The sequence below is a fragment of the Episyrphus balteatus genome, chromosome 1, assembly GCF_945859705.1.
Source record: "Episyrphus balteatus chromosome 1, idEpiBalt1.1, whole genome shotgun sequence".
In the NCBI taxonomy this organism is placed as follows: domain Eukaryota; kingdom Metazoa; phylum Arthropoda; class Insecta; order Diptera; family Syrphidae; genus Episyrphus; species Episyrphus balteatus.
In genome coordinates, this window is record NC_079134.1 from 169,807,517 (window position 1) to 169,826,863 (window position 19,347).

The 19,347-nt window shown below is 27.5% G+C and overlaps 1 protein-coding gene across 1 annotated transcript; it reads right to left on the bottom strand.

Annotated features, from left to right (window-relative positions):
• Positions 1-2,079: 2,079 nt before the first annotated feature.
• LOC129906033 (putative inorganic phosphate cotransporter) lies at positions 2,080-18,567 on the bottom strand. The gene is made up of 7 exons (XM_055981656.1): positions 18,223-18,567; positions 11,919-12,028; positions 11,732-11,794; positions 11,448-11,642; positions 4,206-4,339; positions 2,632-3,720; positions 2,080-2,566 (listed from the first exon to the last, which is right to left on the bottom strand). Exons 4-7 carry the CDS (start codon positions 11,476-11,478, stop codon positions 2,387-2,389), a joined length of 1,434 nt encoding a protein of 477 aa, XP_055837631.1. The 5' UTR covers positions 11,479-11,642; positions 11,732-11,794; positions 11,919-12,028; positions 18,223-18,567; the 3' UTR covers positions 2,080-2,386.
• Between the last annotated feature and the right edge of the window lie 780 nt (positions 18,568-19,347).

Here is a 19,347-nt window from a genome sequence, read left to right on the forward strand (position 1 = left end):
TTAAAATTTTAGAAAATTTTCAAAAAACGCATTTTTGGTTTTTTAAAAAATATTTCAAAATTTTTTTTTGAAAAATCAATTTTTTGAAAACGGATCAATGAAAAATTTTGAAATTTAGTTTTTATGTGTAAATTAATTATTTCTTCAAAATGGCATACCAACTTTTTTTTTGAAAAATGTTAAAAAAATTTTATATATAAAAAATTATTTTTTTAAAAAACGGCTCCTACAATTTTCAAAATTTTTTTTCTAAAAATACCTTTTTATACGAGAAATAAAATGGCATATTTGTTTTTTTTTTTAAGATATTTTAAATCGGAGTTTTATTAATTATAAAAACAGATTTAATTTTTTTATACTACTTATGAAATTTCTTCACAATATCGAATTTTAAATTTCTTGAATAAAAAGCTTTAACATTATAGTTACTTTAAGCATAAGAGCAAGTACGTGCGACCCCAGTCGTGCAATTTATTTTAATTGATATTTTTACAACCCTGGGGCCCTATTATGGGAAACGATTATCGTTGAAACTACTTCGTTCTTATTCAAATGCGATTAGGTATAACGATAATTGTTTTACGTCAACGATACTCGTTAACCCTCACGACTGTCATTTGCCTATCCTTTGACTTTCGTTTGGCTTGCTTAGAATAATTTGCCAAACACCGAAGCCAATTTTATTTTCACTGATTGCAATGAACCTACAAAAATATAAAAATACTCAAATATTAAAATACTCAAATATTCAATCTTCATGGCCAATTAACAATGGCAGAGATAAAGTTCTCGGAAAGAAGATTTTCTTCTTTAAATTGGTAAAATAAACAGTTGAAATCAAAAAATATGTCCATAACTCCAATTTTATAATGTTTTTGAATAGAAAAAATTATTAAATGTCACAAGAAAAGTTGCACTTGTTCTCTCCATGAGTTTTTGGACCTACCTCTTCTGCACTGTCGACTTTTCTTAAGTTTTTAAGAACCAGTCTTTGTACTTCACTTTTTTACTGTTAAATTTCACTAGAAAAATACTCTTGAGTAGAGTAGTAGAAACGAAGGCGATATATTTGTTAAAAGCAAGGGTGGTATATGGATGCACTCACTGGCCTTTAATTTAATGTAGTTTTAATGCAGAAACAAGGTGTAGGTCAGTTGCTTCTGGCTTTTAAATTCCTCAACTTCTTTCTTCAAACTCTTAATTTCATCTGATTAACCTCTTCAAATATACAATTGTAAGATATGATATTATGAAAAGTCTTCAAACAAATAAAAACAAAACTAAAATATTTTCGGTTCTTAAAAGTACATTTTTATTTATCTACAATTTTTTTTTTTTGATTAATCTTAATTTTATTATATGCATATTCCCGATTATAAAAAAATATATATTTCCAAGAATTTAGTCTATTCATTTATCTTGATTTAATATACATCAAATTTTGATACTAAAACTAAGAAATTCAGTTATTTTTTTATTTTACTTAAAATTAAAAAAAATTTATTTTCTATATTTAAAAATAAATGTGATTTAAAAATACCATGTGTGTATCTTTGTTTACAAAAAATTCTAATTGACTTATTATCGACTATTTTGCTCAGATATGAGCGAGGGAATAATTTTTGTCCAGAGCTGTATAAAGTACTTTTTGTACAATTGTACTCTATAAAAAATACTGTACTTTGAAAGTAACCTCTTTCTTGTACTTGTACTTAAATTTAATTGGCAGTTTACTGTAGCAAAATAAACATTCAAAGAAAAAATGATTTTTTCTTAGTTCACCGATGTATAAAGTACACATTACACAATGCTGTGTGTACTGGGTACAAGAAAGTTTACAGCTCTGATCTTACTAATTAAACTACCTATTTTTAACAACTTTAGAAAGTTAAAATGAATAAGTATTGCAAACTTAGATTGAACTTATTATTATTTTTGTTTTTATGACGGCTTTCTCACTCAATTGCAAAATAGCAAGAAAAATTACGTAACCAACGTAAAAATTGGAATTTTGTTTTGAAAATTTTCAATATTTTCAATAATAATTAGAGTGAATGCCTTTTACTTTCCAACTTAAAATTATTATAACTATAAGCAAAATTAAATTAATTTATGTTAAAAAACGCATATGGCAGTACTTTTTTTTTTTTTAATAAATTCTTAAACAAAACTTGTGCTATTAAAATATTTTAATGTTTTTTTTTTTTGTTTTATGTCAAATTATTTTATTTAAATTTAATTCCTATTGATATATCTTATTAAAACCTGTTAAAACCTAAAGGTACTTATGACTAGATCACACTTTTTTTTTGCAGTTGAGTACGTAACATAAACTTAAATTTAAAAAAAAATATAAAGAAAATTAAAATAAAAACGCCTCCTAATCTCACTGCTGTGCTTCTACGTTGACTGTATTGTGACCATTTAGTTTGTTCTTTTCATCTGTTATTTTCGGCTCATTCCAGGGTTGAGTTTCACATTTTCCAAAAATTACAAACATTAAATTGCCCACAAAGAAGAAGGAAGCAGCTATTAAAAATATGATCCTCCATTGAGCTGGGTCTTTCTAAAAATACCAAACAAAAATAAGTTAGCTTCTTTTATGAGAACTTTACGACTTTTGCAACAAACCTCATCATCTACAATGACCCCAACAGTAAGGGGAGCAAAAATGCTCATTATATTCGCTATTCCATTTGTAATTCCCATCAAAGTTCCAGCGAAATTTGGTGACAAATCAATATGATTGATCAAAAAGCCCAAATAGCATGATGCATTCATTCCAACTGTCAGTGTCAAAAGTGCTACAGCTATTGTGGGATTATTTCCATCAACATAACCCAAGCCAATAAGTCCCAACATCTGTACCCAATGTCCCATTGAGTTGAAGAATTTTCGACTAAAGGCTAAATCTCTACCCTTTTTCTTGTCCAATATTTCCGATAAAAAGAGGAAAAAGTAGCTGAGCAAAAACATCACCCAATATGGCAATGATGACAAAAGTGCACTGTTTTTTATGTCCATTCCAATAACATTCTTCAAATAAGTGGGAATTTCAATCAATAATGTCCAGAAACCCCAATTATTGGCACAATGAACAAACAACAAGACATAAAATGGACATGATGTCCAAATTTCCTTCCACGGTGTTACCAGCTTTGGTTTTTTCTCATCGTTTATTTTATTTGGTACCCCATTGGCGGGTATCATTTCAATGTATAATCTCTCATCTTCTGAAATTAAATGACTCTCAGCTGGCGAGCTTGATGAGAAGAAATACCATAAAATTGCCCAAATTATTCCAACTCCACCGGGGAAATAAAATGTACTTGGCCAGCCCATTATCGATGCGGCCAGTTCTCCGCTTATGCATAGCATCAGAGCGGTTCCAAATTGTCCACCAGAGTAACTTATTGTACCGAGTCTTCCACGTTCGGCTACTGGAGCCCATTTGGATATCAAATTGTGTGTTGACGGTAGAAGACATCCTTGACAAAGTCCTTGTATAACACGTAGTGTACAAACTAACGGTGATCCACCGAGACGGGCACATACTGGTGTAAGAATTGCTAAGACTGAACATATTGTTATTCCCCAAAAGAGAACTAGTTTTGCTCCATATCTTTGAGCAAGTTGTCCAGCTGGAACTTGGGTTATTACGTAACCCCAAAAGAAACTGCTGAGTATGAGTGATTTTGTTTTTTCTGACCACGTGAAAACCTGAAGAAAAGAAGAAGAATTTTAGAGATCTTTTATAATTTTAAAATTTATCTGTTTTCATACAGTTTTTTTACTATTTTATATTCTTTAAATAAACCAACACTTTGACATTTTTACATTCAATAAACCCCATTGCAATCTTAACAAACCCTTTTCAAATTTTGCAAATCAAATTCACCCTCTGAAAATCAAATGCTTGTAATAAACAGTTTTAAATATGAGAAATGAAGCTCTGTAATTTCCCCTTAGGCTGATGACTTCAAGATTGTTGTTATTAATGTGTTCAAGCAGTTGATTTTAAGAAGGTGAATTTGATTTGCAAAATGGTGAAATTGGTACCACTTGGAAAATTAACGAATTAGAAAACAATTTAGATGATGAATTTTTTCATAGATTCAAAAGTTCCATATTCAAATATTTTATTCAAACTTTCCAAACATATTTATTTTAGATTTGTTTTTAAATGTAATACATATGTAACTTACATCAAAGTCAGAATTTGTTGTTTTGTCTGTCATAGCCACAATAGATACGGACATATTTACACGTAACATATAGGCAACTGCCTGTCCAAAAAATATAAGAGCACATTGTAAATGACGTATTCCAAATGCTGGTTCTGAAAATAAAGAATGAAATTTAAAGCGTTATTAGATTAGTTTACTCACTAATTTTGGTTAACTGAATAAAACGGTTTTATATTTAATTATATTTGCTTTTATAGCATTAATTTTCTACTGAAAAAGTACTTCTAGAATTAACTGGCCTAAAATTAACTTGGAGAATTAACTAACTCGGAGTTAACTCAACAGTAAAAAAACTGGCCCTTAATTTGTTTTGGTACAAAAGTCGAATCGAATAAAACAGAGAACCCACATCTTAAAATTGAACTCTATTTAAATGAGTTTAGTTTGGTTTGACAATTTACTTAAAAGTTTGATTATTTTATTATGATCGTACTGAAAGCTTTTAAAAGTAACTCTCTTTGAAGGTAACATTTATCCCAGAAGTATGCAATGTTTTATAATTTCTCAAAAAAAAGTTCAGTAAGTGCCTAAATTTTATTATTCACATATAACTTTTAAAGGGTGTATCGAGGGTTGGGGTCAAAATTCTGCCGGGGTCAAAATTCTGCTTTCAAAATTCTGCTTTACAAAATTCTGCTTTCAAAATTCTGCTTTTCAAAATTCTGTTTTTCAAAATTCTTTTTTTCAAAATTCTGCTTTTCAAAATTCTGTTTTTCAAAATTCTGCAAAAAATTAAAATTTTTAAATTTTTGCAAAATTTTGTAAAATCATCTTCTTGAAAAATTTTCTGCTTATTCGATTACTTACCTTCATAATTTGTCATTCTTTGAATGCAAATTAATTTTTGTTTTATAAATGAATAAATTTGAAAATATTAAGAAAAGGTTCTTGATACATTTCCGAAAATAATTAAAATTTTTTAAATTTATCAAATAAAGATGAATATTCAAAAATTTGTATAAGAAAAGGAATATTTTGTATCAAACAACATCGGTTCTAATAAGTTAAACATAGATTTTATTTGAAAGAAAGTCAGTCTATGCATTTTAAAAAATATTTGCGACACTTAAACAAAAAAATTTAGGAAAGTACCAATGTTGAATTACATTAATGAGGTGCATTTTTCTTTAGTCAGCGCATATGCTATAAAAAAAAAACAGAATTGGCAGAATTTTTTTTGTTCAAGTATAATGCTGGCAGAATTTGGAAAAGCAGAATTTTCGTTAAAAAAGCAGAATTTTGAAAAGCAGAATTTTGAAGCCAGAATTTTGACCCGATCCCGTGTATCGACTTTGAAATTTTGAGTACAGTTTTGTATTTCTAAATAAGTGTTTACACATGCATCAAAAAGGGTCTGTCAATAGAAAATAGTTAGGAATGTTTTTTCAGATTTTGTTTTTACGGTCCAAATTAGTCTTTTTGTCAAGGAAAACATTTTTTTTTTCTGTGTTTGCGTTGTCCAAAACAACGTTACAATATAAACTAGCCCAAACAAATTAAAGGAAGGAGGCTTTAACATTCTAAGCAATTTTTACCATAAGAGGAAGAACGTTTGACCCAGTCGTGGATTTTATTTTATTTCGATTTAATTTCCCACAAATAAAGTCTAAATTGCAGGAATTATTTTTTCTTTCATATGAGATCAATTTAGAAAAATAGGGTTTCTTACGGTCTTTTACAAATAATAATAAGACTAAAATCAGGCTTAATTTTAATACACCTTAAATTAATCTTCAAACTTACAGATTTTTTCATCAAACACTTTTTTTGTTCTGAAAGATAGAATTTTTAAGATGAAATAACACCACAGTTTTTCAGTTACAAATTCACTTGAAAGGAGAATGGGCAATTTTGTATGGAACTTGGACGTTCCGCGGCCAAGAACGATTTTGTTATTTTTTGATGTAGTTAAGTCTTACATACTATACATACATTGTGCAGAAGTTTTATCCTTCTAACGTTCTTCACAAACGGATAAAATGCATTTTTGCATTTAAAAGTTAATGCAAATTGTCTCAATGTTTAAAATTGAACGTGTATTTTAAGTGCAAGATATGATAATCTGTCATTTTCCCTGAGCCTGAAGACCTTTATCTTGGATATCCAACCAATAGAACCCAAAATATTGGCTTTTTAAAACATCAATTTCGAGTCTATTGTAAGACTTTTTTTTTCAATTTTTTGTTTGTTTTTTCCTTTTGAAAACTCAAAAACAAAATCTTAAAGTGGTTGGCTTAAAAAGCTTATATTTTTAGTTCCATTGGTGGGATATTCAAGATTGAGGTTTTAAATCATAAAAAAAATGAAATAAAATCATATTTCATAATTTAATTAAAATAGTAATTCAATTTGCCCTTCGCATATTGCTCGATGCATTAACAACACTAATATTGCCATATCTTCCATTCCAAATGCAATACAACGAAACAGCTATAGTAAAAAATTTTCCTACGTTATAGTTCTTTCATTTGATACCAATTTCATTTCTGGCCGCCAAACGTCCAATATGCCCATTCTCCTTTATTATTAAACTGTTTAAATTTTAAATAAAGCACGAAAAAATTATAAATTTTCAAGTAAAGGAAAAGTATAAAAAAGGCTTAAATTTTTTTTCCGAAATTTGACTCTTTTTGAAAACTTTTAAACTTTCTGTGCTTTCTTTAAAATTTAAACAATTTAATAGTAAACGAATAGAACGAATTGGATTTTGCTCATTAAATAGTCAGTAATTTCTAGTAAGTCTTTTACAACTGCAAAGGTCCATATAAATTGCAACTGAGAAGAAATATAGTAAAAATCAAATATCACAATACCTAAATATTTCAATATTTTTCTTTCCACAAATGTTGTCTGGTTTTCGATTAAGTCTTCAAACATTAAATAATAAGAAATTGCAATTATATTAACCTTGAGACATAAAAACAAGCACACGTGCAATTTTAGGTATTTATTATTTGTCCACACCAAACAGGTTTATTATCAATAATTTTATTGAATTTTGAATGATTTTGTTTAACTTAAAATTTTTTAAATTTAAATTCATAAATATTAACATAAAGCATATATTCATTTTAAAGGTTAATAAACTTTTGACAAGACTAAAAGAACATCCGATCTATATATTATTTATGAACTGTCAATTTCAAATTTCATAACTTCATAATTATTTTTGTATGATATTTTAAAGGTGATGCTTTCTTTAAGAATTATTTTAAATGAACTAATTTAAAATGTTTGAAACACTTGAATAAATAGAAACAAATTTTATTTTCGAGTGTTAGCTTTGATATGTAAATAGAAGCCGCTTTTTCCGTCCCCAAATCAAATAAAAATGCACTTGAATCAACTTTAGTTAGAATTTCACTTAAAAAAAACTTTTGATAAAAATAACATAACACACATTTCTAGACTTAGAACAATTAAATAAATCCTTGGATTGTTTTTTTTTTCAAGGCAAAAACGTCACACGTTTTTTATGCCAATTTATTTTTTAGGCTGGATGGCAACTGCTTTGAAATGCAGTAATGAATGTGAATTAAAAAAACACAAACAGAGGTAATTATTTTTTATTGAATGAAACCGCTTCGCACGTTTCTTACTTATTTCTTCAAAATACAAAATTTCAATGGAAAATTACCGGTTTTTTTTGTAACTTATTGGAAATGGTTTACTTTGCACCTCAAAAGCGTTGAAATAAGAGTAAATATCTTATAATAATGATCTTCGTAAAATCGTATAGTGGGTAAAAATACGATGATTTCAGCACTTTTTTTAAAGACTAATTAGTATGAATTTTCATAGACTTGACCTACAAAGGACTAAACAGTAGCATTTCTAGCTTAATTCTATAATAAAAACATTATTCAAATATAACAAAAAACAACCAAAATATTCAACTGATAAGGCAAAAAGGGTGCTTCAGCTGCTTCAAACAGTAGAATAAAAAAATCGTTCTTATCATTCTTTCAAAAAACAAAAAAACATTAAAAACAAAACTCAATGTAGGTAAAAATAGTTCTATTTATTTGCTTTGGAACGACAAAAGTTACGCACTGCGCGTTGGCACTGGCACTAGCAAAAAAAAAAAAATATAACTACGTACTAAACAACTTCTTTTGTTTTATATTTAATCAGCATTAAAAATTATTACCATTTTTCTATTCAGTCTGTGATGAAATTAGAATTTTAATATTTGTCAAAAGACTACAAAGATGATAGAACACCCATGATAGATATATAAAGACGGCAGTTGAATAAATTTATTAAATCAAATGTAAACAGACGAACCTTTTTGGGTTGCCTACTATATTTTTGGTTTTATGGTGGCACTTTGTACAGGGTGTTTAAAAAAAAAAAAAGAATTTTTTTCAATTTTTTTGAAATAAATTGTTTTTTCTTTTCGCTGTCACGATTTGGTTAGCTACATTTTAGATGTCTCGATGGTTCATTATACAATATTTTAGGGGCATAAGAAAGACTCGCTTATAAAAATCTAAAAATTTTTCTTTGAGTTTTCGATGGAAATTTTTATTAATCATAATAAACATAAGAAAAAAGCATAAGGAGTTTTATCCAATACAAGTTTTCGCCTTAAAGAGGTTTTAACAAAAAAAATCTCTTAAACACAAATGTATTTTGTAGGTGATGAAATTTAATATCAAAAACTCTTGTCTCTCTTGATTGTTTTTAATGCATTCAGCGTTTATATGTCATATTTTTACTTGCGATATAGGTAGGTACTATAGAGCAAGTTTAGGATTCGAAAAACAAAAATCGAATTCGAGATAACAATTTTACATGATATTACGATGATGGAGAATGCCAAAAAAGTGGGTTTGGCAATTCTGTCTGTCTGTATATACCTCGAGCTACAGCCTAAAATAGTGAAGTGATTTTCTTCAAACTTGGTAGTTAGCTTTGGGTTAGTTTTGGGTGATTCCCCAGAGGGGAAATTGAAAGTTTTTTTTATATGACAAAAACTTACGGTACCTGCTATATAACTAGAAAAGTTAATTTTTTTCAAAAACAGCTCTTACGATTTTGAGTTTTACACATAAGAGCCAACTTTTTTTTGGTTCCTAAATATCTCGTACAAAATCAACTCGATTTCAACGAAAATTTTTACGAAAAAAGCGTTTATGTAATAGTAGGATTTAAGAAAATTAAGAAAATTTTCAAAAAAATACATTTTTCGATTTTTAAAAAATATTTCAAATTTTTTTGTTGGAAAAATCAATTTTTTGAAAACGGGTTGATGAAAAATTTTTAAATTTCGTTTTTATATGTAAATTAATTATTTCTTCAATTTTTTTTTTGAAAAATGTTAGAAAATTTTTATACCTATATAAAAAAATTATTTGTTTAGAAAACGGTTCTAACGATTTTCTAATTTTTTTTTCTTGGAAGATTGCCATACCTACTTGGTTTTGTGTAAAAGACCATTTCAAAGGGTCTTTAGTCAATTATAAAAACAGAATTTTTTTTTTCACTACTTATGAAATTCCATAAAAATATCAAATTTTAAAAATTTCCCTAATTTTGTTCAATAAAAAGCGTTAACATTAGAGTAACTTTAATCATAAGAGCAAGTGCTTGCAACCCCAGTCGTGCAAATTAATCATACAAAAAAAAAAACGTAATACCTATGTTCCTTTTTTTTATTTTTTGTTTTTTGGTTCACTGAACAGGAAACAAATTTTGAGCTAACCCATATCATTATTAAGCTTCAAAAGCCTTTATATTCAGCTTTGACATTTTTGTCACATACTTTATTTGAAACACTCTGTTCCATTAAATTTCTCAAATTTTCAAAGTTTCTTATATCGGAGACGAATAATTGTGTTTCATTATCCTTGAAGCAGGATTTTTAAGGCCAAGAATTTAAAAAAATAATATGAACAGGAAGGATTGAGAAAGTGTTTTGCAAGTTTTTTTAATTGACTATTTAAAAGTGTTTTATTTGAAACAATTTATAAACTGTTTTGTAACCTTAGTGGCTTTCCTTAAATTGGTTTCATTCAACCTTTTTTTTTCTGTTCAGCTTCGTATACCTACATCATTCTATGAATACATAATTTTAGTTAATGTGATTTTATAGCAAAGTAGCCTAAGTCGAAAAATGAATTTTTTTTGTAAAAGAACTTAGAAAAAAACATTAAAAAAACTCGGCATTTTCATTCTTCTTTTTCGTGTTTTAAAAAAGATAGTTTTCAGTTTGTATTAACGTCTTTTTTATTTAAAAACTTTAAAAGGATCTCTTGAAAATCGCCGAATTTGCGTCGTCTGAGAATAATTTTATTACGTACGTCACTTTTGTCGTTTTTGAAATGGATTCTTTGGTAATTTTTGGCACAAATATTACAAAAAATAGCATAAAAGTTCTAAAAACTCGATGATGTATTTGAAACTAGTGCAGCAACTAATTTATTGGTTAAATACAAATAAATGGTTTTTTTTTTTCGTTCAAAATTCATAATGGTGTTGAATCAAAAACTACAAAAAAACTACCGACTGATATTTACTGCAGCACCGAAGGATTCGAATAAAAAATTTAACAAAAATGAGGAGGTCAATTGTCAATTTTTTTTTTATTTTAAATGAACCCAGAATATAAATGATGCATGGTTGCTTTTCATTCTACTGTCTTGTAGAGCACTATCATTTATAAATTTGAAATTCACACACATGTAAATTTTTTTTTAAATTTCTTACCAGCTGTTTTTTCGAAAATGCAAATCATACATTGATAACAAAAACTCTGAGATATACTCGGTTAAAATATAATTTAAAACTTTTCAACTTTTTGGATTTGAAAGTTTTGATAAAAATTAATTTAAATGTATACCTTCCATTCTGTTAGTGGAAAATGTTTAATGATATCACATACCTACATATTTTCTAATAAGTACCATCAAAGCACTAATTCATTTCCCCATTTAATTCTTAAATTTCAAATTACGACGAATTACTTAAAGTAATTTCGCACAAAATAAATAGAAACTAAAAGAAAACTGATAACTCTAACAGTCTTCATAGATATCGTTTGCAATTTACGTAGTTAACTCATTGCACTACTATTATTATTATTGCAGTCTTTAAAAAACAAAAACACTTTTTTTCACTAATCAATTATCCATAATAAAAAAATCTATGCAAAAATACCATAAAAGTTTAAAAAATATGTTATTAAAGTGGATATACCTTTATCGTTGAATCTGCGATTGTTAACCATTTTATTATTCACTATCTCGTTATGATATCCAAAAAAAGCTTGATATGATTTATGCCCGTTTTCCACTTCTATTCGAGTTGAGATGTTATCACAGACTGATGGGAAATAATAATCAATATCAACAAATTAATGCTGCCGCGTTGTTATAGGCTTTTGTTGACGCACTGTTATTCAAAAAAAAATTATATAAAATACATACATATTTATAATAATAATAAAAATAAAAACAAAAAAAATTAGTACCAATATTTACCTCACTCAATTGAGTCAGTACTCCGAGTGTTTGAACAAATGTTTTATGCACTTAACCGAATGCCTGCAAAAAAATAATAAAAAAAATATAACATCAAAATATATCTAATTTTTTTGTCAATCAATTTTTATATAAGGTAATTTGTATGTAGGTAGTTATGAGACCATGTTTGTATGAATGTAGTTACCTGATTTTATTTTAATGTCCTTATGAAAATTATTATAATTTTGGCATCACTTTCATATGACTAAGTTATTTCAGAAATGTTTGATCGTCATGGTTGAATGTTCCAGAAACCTGAAAGTATTTTAAGAAAATAAATGAAAGTACTTATATAAATTACAATATACAATAAAACAATACTTATGTGATTAGATTTAAAAAAAAAACATGTTTTCAAATTTTCAAGTTAATTGTTTTTAAATTATGCCACAGAAGTATTACAAACAATTTATTTGGTTCACATCTGGGTTCTTAAGAAGTTTGTTAAAAATAAAAAAAAAAAAAACAATAAACAAAAAAAAGGAAGTTAAGTACTTTGACCCCATTTTTGATTATAATAAAGCCAATTTCGGATGATATTTTATGGACTATTTAAAATTTGTTGAATTAGGTCAATGAGTCTTAAAAAAAAGTTGCCCAATTATTTTATTGGTTTCCAAATTTCGAAACCAATAAATTCAGTTAATAAAATGAAATGTAAAAATATTATGAATCCTCGTTGGATTCATACAGAACTATCATAGAAATGTTCGTTCTTGTTGATTCTCATTAATGAGTGTGACCAAAATGAATTACCTAATGAATCATTTATTTTGCATAAATTGAGAATAATTTTCTTAAACTACTTGTTTTTGCATCTTTATAATGTCCAACAAGTCTGTTTGAAATATAATTTCCTTTATTTTCATAAGCACACGATAGTCTTATTTCAAATTTTAAATGGCTTTTTTTGAGCTTCTACAATGAATAATGGCAAATATGGAAATATGTTTATAATGCTAAGGAGATATTTTCCCAGCTAATTTAGCCTAAAATATACTCCTATATGGATCATTCATTTAAACCGTACTATTTAAAAAAAAATGCATTGCACATTTTATTTTTTCTATGACATAATGTATATAAATAGCAAAAAGTGAAAATAGTCATTTTTTGCTTATAAGCCTTCAATGACAGTATGACACACTGTAAACATTTTGATAACACTGCCCAACACACAAAAATTTTCCATACCGTTGTTTACCATTTCTTACTAAGTTTAGGGTCCTGATTCCAAAAATGACATTAGTTTTTTTTCTAGCAGCTCTAGTTTTTAAATTATTCATACATGAAAATTTATAGAAATTCATACAATTTTTTTTTTTTTTTTTTGTTAAAAAGTGATTTTTAGGTTTACTGACCCTAAATACATTATGTTTAATATAAATTTTTCTGGAAAATTTTAATAAAAGCTCAAAATAAGAAAATCTTAAAAACTAGTAAAAACATTTCCCCAAATATGAAAAATTAAATATTTCAAAAACTAGAGCTGCTAGAAAGAAACCAATATTATTTTTGAGCTAACTGAACCCAAATCTATAAAATTTGATATAAATCTCTCTGGAAAATTTTAAAAAGTTGAAAATTGTTGGCCAGTGTAATTTATTTAAAAAATTTAAAGATGTATTGTACATAGAGATTGCAATCCCGGGATTCGGGATCCCGGGATCCCGACCCATTTTTTGATCCCGAAAATCCCGGGATTATAGCTCTCCAACCCCCGGATTTTCGGGATTAGTGGCTAAATATTCGCATACAAAAAATGACACAATTCTGCAAAAATATGTAAAAATGGAACATGGGAGATCCTTATTAGTTTATTGCAAAACAAGGAGGAATAGCCTTTGCGATGATTGAACGCTTTCAAAAAACGCTTATCGATCTGAATCACCCTATAAGGTTTAAAGAAACAGATTTTGATTTAATAAATGAGACTATTGAAGTACCGGATCCAAAAAAGTTAACAGTTGAATCACTTTGCCCTTTCTTATTCTAACTTGTGTACAGCTGGCTGATGGTGCTCTTAAATTTCTTTTAGCAGTTAGAGTCAAAAACTTCAATAATAAGTAGAAGACAGCTTTAATTAATCGCTTAAGCTTGCGGCAGCGAGTAGAGTTATCTGGTGTTCTTGCTTACCTACAGAACCCAAATAAAAAGTAATTTTCTAAAACTCAAGCCCAGAAGTAAGAGATTTATTTTTGAGTCCTAACAAATTAAAATGAAGCAAATTACATCAAATTTAAAACGTGTGGGTGCTGTCAGTATTCAAGAAAATGAACCTTTTGCTTTTCCAAGCTGCGAAGACCATCTTTCCTTGAAAGAAAAATTAGAAAATGAAATAAAAATAGTCTCAAAAACACAGGGCCCCACCAAAATATAGAAGCAGCTGATGAAACGAGAGATGCTGCTTTTTGAAGACGGGATAACAGGAAAATACTAAGATCCGTCACATAAATATTTAATTAACGAATATTGAAACCGAGCGTGCATTTTCAGCTGCTTCAAGTTTTGGAACAAAATTTAGAAGCTGGCTTGCAGAAAAAACATTTATTCCATTTTATTATGAAAATAATTCCAAACGTGATTTATTAACACTAAATAGATAATATGTTATTTAATGTTAATTTAATATTTATTTATTCTTTTAAATACTTCTTAACTAAACTTCATTCAGTTTGTACTTTGTACACTGAATTATAATGTTTGGAGTATATATTTTATTCCATTAGGAAAATTTTTTAGTTTGTCTTTTATGAAGAATATTTTTTTTTTATACTTTGTTAGTTCAATAATAAAAAATAATCCATAAAACTTGTTTTTTTGGCTCCCAAATTGAGTATGAAAATATTTTTCAAATTCCGGGATTATCCCGGGATCCCGGGATTCAATTTTTAAAATCCCGAAATCCCGGGATCGGAAAATTATCCCGGGATTGCAATCTCTAATTGTACATTACTATAGTTTTTAAGATGAAAAAAAAAAAGTTTTTTTTTTTTGCATTTAACTTTTAAATGCCGAAGTGTTAAACAAACAGTTTTTTTCTCGATTTATAAAAATAAAAATGATACATACAGGAAATGTCGTGACGTTTCAATACGACTGATACGTGAAATTATAAGTTGTCATTTGATTGATAGTGTTGTCGACGAAAAAATAACATTCATTTAACAGACGAACATTTATGCAACAAGAAGTTCCATGGCAAAAGTGATTAGTGAAAAGTTATTGTGACTTTAAAAGTGTACTTTTTTATCAATAGAAATTGAACTATGTGAAATATCGAATAACTTACTGAATTTTCCATTGTTTTGTCCAAAAATCTATTTAATACATATTCTCAGTAACAGTTTACGCAGAGAATAAGAGTTTATGTTCAACATAAATTATTTAAGTTTCGATTCAGCAAAGAGCGCTAAAATTTTTTATACTGCAGTTTTCTTTAAAAAAAATTGTTTTTTTTTTTTTTTTTTCAGGCGGTCACACTAGTAGTGCCCAACTATGTTTACTGAAGTGCTTCTATTTTATAATTAAGTACAACCCCATTAAAATCCCGATTCAGGCCCTAACTATTTTATATAAGAACTTGGAGCTATAATTTGTTGGCTCCACTTATACCTACTAAAGAGTAATGTCACGAAAAAGTAATTTTAAAATTTTGATGGACACATGGCCGTTGCAAGGGTTTTGTTTATTTTTGTTCTTTTTTTTTGCTTAAAAAATTTTTAAACTCATTGAAATGGAAAGATCGGAATGCAATGAAGATAACTCTGACAAAGAGGTATTATAGTCATTTTTTATTGCTTTATTTCTTTATTTTTAGTAAGTATACTTTGTAACACATAATCGGAAAAAAATATAGAAATAACGGTGCAGAGTTAAATAATAGCATGAAATTTTCATTTTTCAAGCGAATAGGCCGTAAAAAGGGTTTAAACGAGGTTTAATATATTAAACCAGAACACATAACCTCTTCAAATAAAATGTACGACTGGGTGTCACGAACTTTTTCTTAGAGTAAAATTTTTAAAACTTTGTATAAATAAATTTGATAAATGTGTATGAAAAGCAAAATATAAACTCGAAAAAAAACCATATCTTGAATGAATTTGAGCTCAAAAAGTGTATACAATTTCATTGAGATGGGTTTTCAAAAAAAAAAAAAAAAAAAAAATAAAAATTGTTAAGGACGTAAAAAAAATATTTTTTAGTGTATTTTTGAATGCTATGCCATATATTAGTACACAGTAAACACCTAAAATAAAAAAAAAACCAAAAAAAATCAAATATTTTTTAAAAGTACATTGATTTTTTTAGATTTTATTTTTATGTTAGGTATACACCTACATAAAAATTGAGTAAGTAACTAGAATGTCTTTTCATGAAATTTTTTTCAAGCTTTTACAAAAAAAAAAAATAATTTTTTTTATAAATCGACTTTTTTGCAAATTTCTTTGCCTCATACTTTTTTTTCGTTTATCTAACCGTTTAATAGATATTTGAGGTCCAAAAATCGAGAAAATCTTTAAAAAATCGTTTTTTGTTCTTAATTTTGTAACAAATTGAAAAATTATAATAATCAAACGCGCAAGACTTATTCTTGTAGGAAACAGATTGGTCCACAAAAATGGTCTTAATAATTTTTTTCAATAATCTAACCATTCTAAAGATATTCGTTAAAAAAAAATATGAAAACATTTTTTACTTTTCAAAATTTTCTAAATCACTGAAAATTCAATATTTTAAAATTAACAAGATGTTTTCTTGTAGGGGCTTAAACGTTCTATAAAAAGTTCTTTGGCAGCAAATTAATTGCTTTAACTGTTTAACAAATCTATTGGTGGTAGGATATTTTTTCAGGAAAATATTTGTACATTTGATGTAATATGTATTCATAAATCGAATAAGAAATGTAAATGGATTCAATATGGAGTTTTTGATTTTTTAAAGGATGGTCGACACACTAAAAATTGGGTCTGCAGATGTTTATTGTTTGAATACTTAAAATTGGCATATACATTTTTATTTCAAAAAAACCTTAATTATGTGATAATTTATCACATAAAAGAGAATTTATAAATTATAATTTAAGTTATTTTTGTTTAACAAAAAATCTTAAAATTTGGTAAATAACTTCCTTGTCCCATGATGGCAAAAATTAAAATTAATTTAAGGCAATTTCCAACTTTCATAATTAAGTTAGTCATGATTTTTCTTGAAATTTTATCTCATGCGTTCACCCGAAGCAACAACCTTTCAAACTTCTATATGAATTAATCTTGTTTTGTATGACAAATGATATAAATCAAAACTTGACAACATCTAGGTGAAGGAGACTCGCAATACAATCATACTTATTTTCATATTAAAAGAAAAAGGTAATAAGTTTTTATAATCAAAGCCTATGATAAAGTTTTGAAAAAAAAAAAACTTATTGATTCTGTCAAAAGGAGTTCTAAAAAATCATATCTCAGAATCAACTTTCAAATTGTAACTTTTCTATCTAACATAATTAAGGAATATTTTGTACTTAATTTGAACTAGTGTATTAAATTTTTATTCTTACTGATACTTCAATTCTCTCCTTCTTTACTAATCTTTCGTACTTGTTTTAACTTCACAATAATAATGGTAAAAGGCCGAAGAAGTACTAACTCTTTATTTCTTATTGCCGTGCCAAATTAATGACAAGATTGTAACCAATCAAGCTTAATAAATATAAACAACAACAAAAAACCGAGTCATCTTTGTATATAAATTAAATAAAAAAAAAAAAAACAAAATATTTAATACGAAAAAATTCCGAACATCTTTTCTCAAACGATCCTCTTGATAAACAAATTTACGACTTTGGAGTTTATTTATTCCGAAAAAACCGGATTGTAAGTATATTTTTTCTTTGCCCCAAATGCAAAAAATCAGGGGGTTTAAGTGCTCCAAGCGCCGCTGAGCGCCACAACAGCATTCTTCCATCTCAATTGAATCATCATAATAATTCTTTGTCGCAGGTAACACACAAGCAATTAAAAGTTATTTTTAGTATCAAATGCGTGCACAGGTACAGTAAAGAAAAAGCAAAGAATTTTTCTTGTCATCATCGCAACGCGCAACGGATAAAATGGACGCAACTTTGAAAAGATCGTAAAAAATCGCAAAAAATTCAAACAAAACACACACAAATTTTTGTTTGTTATTTTTTTTTTTACATTGAATAAAAGATAGTGGAAAAATACTGAAACTGAACCTAACCTTAAAAATTAACCGAAATTATATACAATCACATAAAAATTGACTTATCCTCGGAGGAAATATACAAATTAGGGTATAAACAAATTTTGCACTAGTTTCAAACTTTGAAACGTCATAAAAATAGTATTAAAAATTATTTAAACAGTTTTTTTGGATTTTTTAATTTAAAAAAAAATAAATTAAATAAATTTATTAAAAAATACCTTTTAATAAAACACAAACAAATGAAAATGCTCCACCATAAACCTTAATTGAATGCAAAAAGACAGTCACCCGCGATACCATCATGGTGGCGCATAATATTACAAAACGTCAAACCGCGAGAAGAAGTACATTACCACTGGCACTGGTTATGGTTTGGTTTCGGTTTGGTTTGGTTTGGTCTTTGAATTACAACGACAACAGTAAGGCAAAAGCAACCGGTCGATCTCGGTATATTTAGAAGCCCAAACTAACTATAGAGAGATACGCGCTACGACATATACAAATTCAGAGTGGAGTGGGAGCCTTACAAATACCCAGATTAAGTGGCCACATCGGATTTGTTTTATATATATTTTTTTTTCTCGTTTTTTTTTTTTTTTTTTTTTATATATTTTTGTTGAACCTCCACTCCACTCAATAATGTGCACAAAATTTTTTGCAAATTCAAAATAACAGTGAGATTTAAAATTATCAGAAAGCTAATTCGTAATGCTGCGGAAGTCATGTTTGGAGGAAAAAAAAAAAAATAAAAATAATGATAGTATTTTTACTTTATGGGACAAACAGATTGAAAAAAGGTGTTGCCAATGTTTTAGTTGAAGTTAAGTACTTTTTTTTAAACACTTTTTGGTCTTCTTCGTTCTTCTTATGTTTTGGTGGTGTTTTATGCGGTGTTTAATATCTTTTTTAATAGCATGGGAACACTTTTTGTTGATGGTTACAAGCAAGTGCTAATAAAAGGTATTTATAAGGGGTGTAATAATTATGTAGTTACTAGGAAAGTACTAAGTACTATGTAGTTATACCAGAAAAAGATATCAATACTTTCTTTGATTTTTAACACACAAATGTACTTGTATGGGTCTATATAGGTACATGATAGTACTAAGTAGCAATTGCATTATATTCAAATCCTCCGTGTTATTAAAATTAATGTTTTATGTTTAACCCTCTGTAGGCACACCTCTTTTTTGTGACGTGATTGGCACACGGGTGCGAATTTGGTTTATACTTTTTCATGTCGCTAGAACTTTTTTCGGTCACAACATTTTATAAAGAATCAAGTATGAAATTGATGTAGAATATTGCGAGGAATTCGAATATTGTATTCACAATTCCGAAAA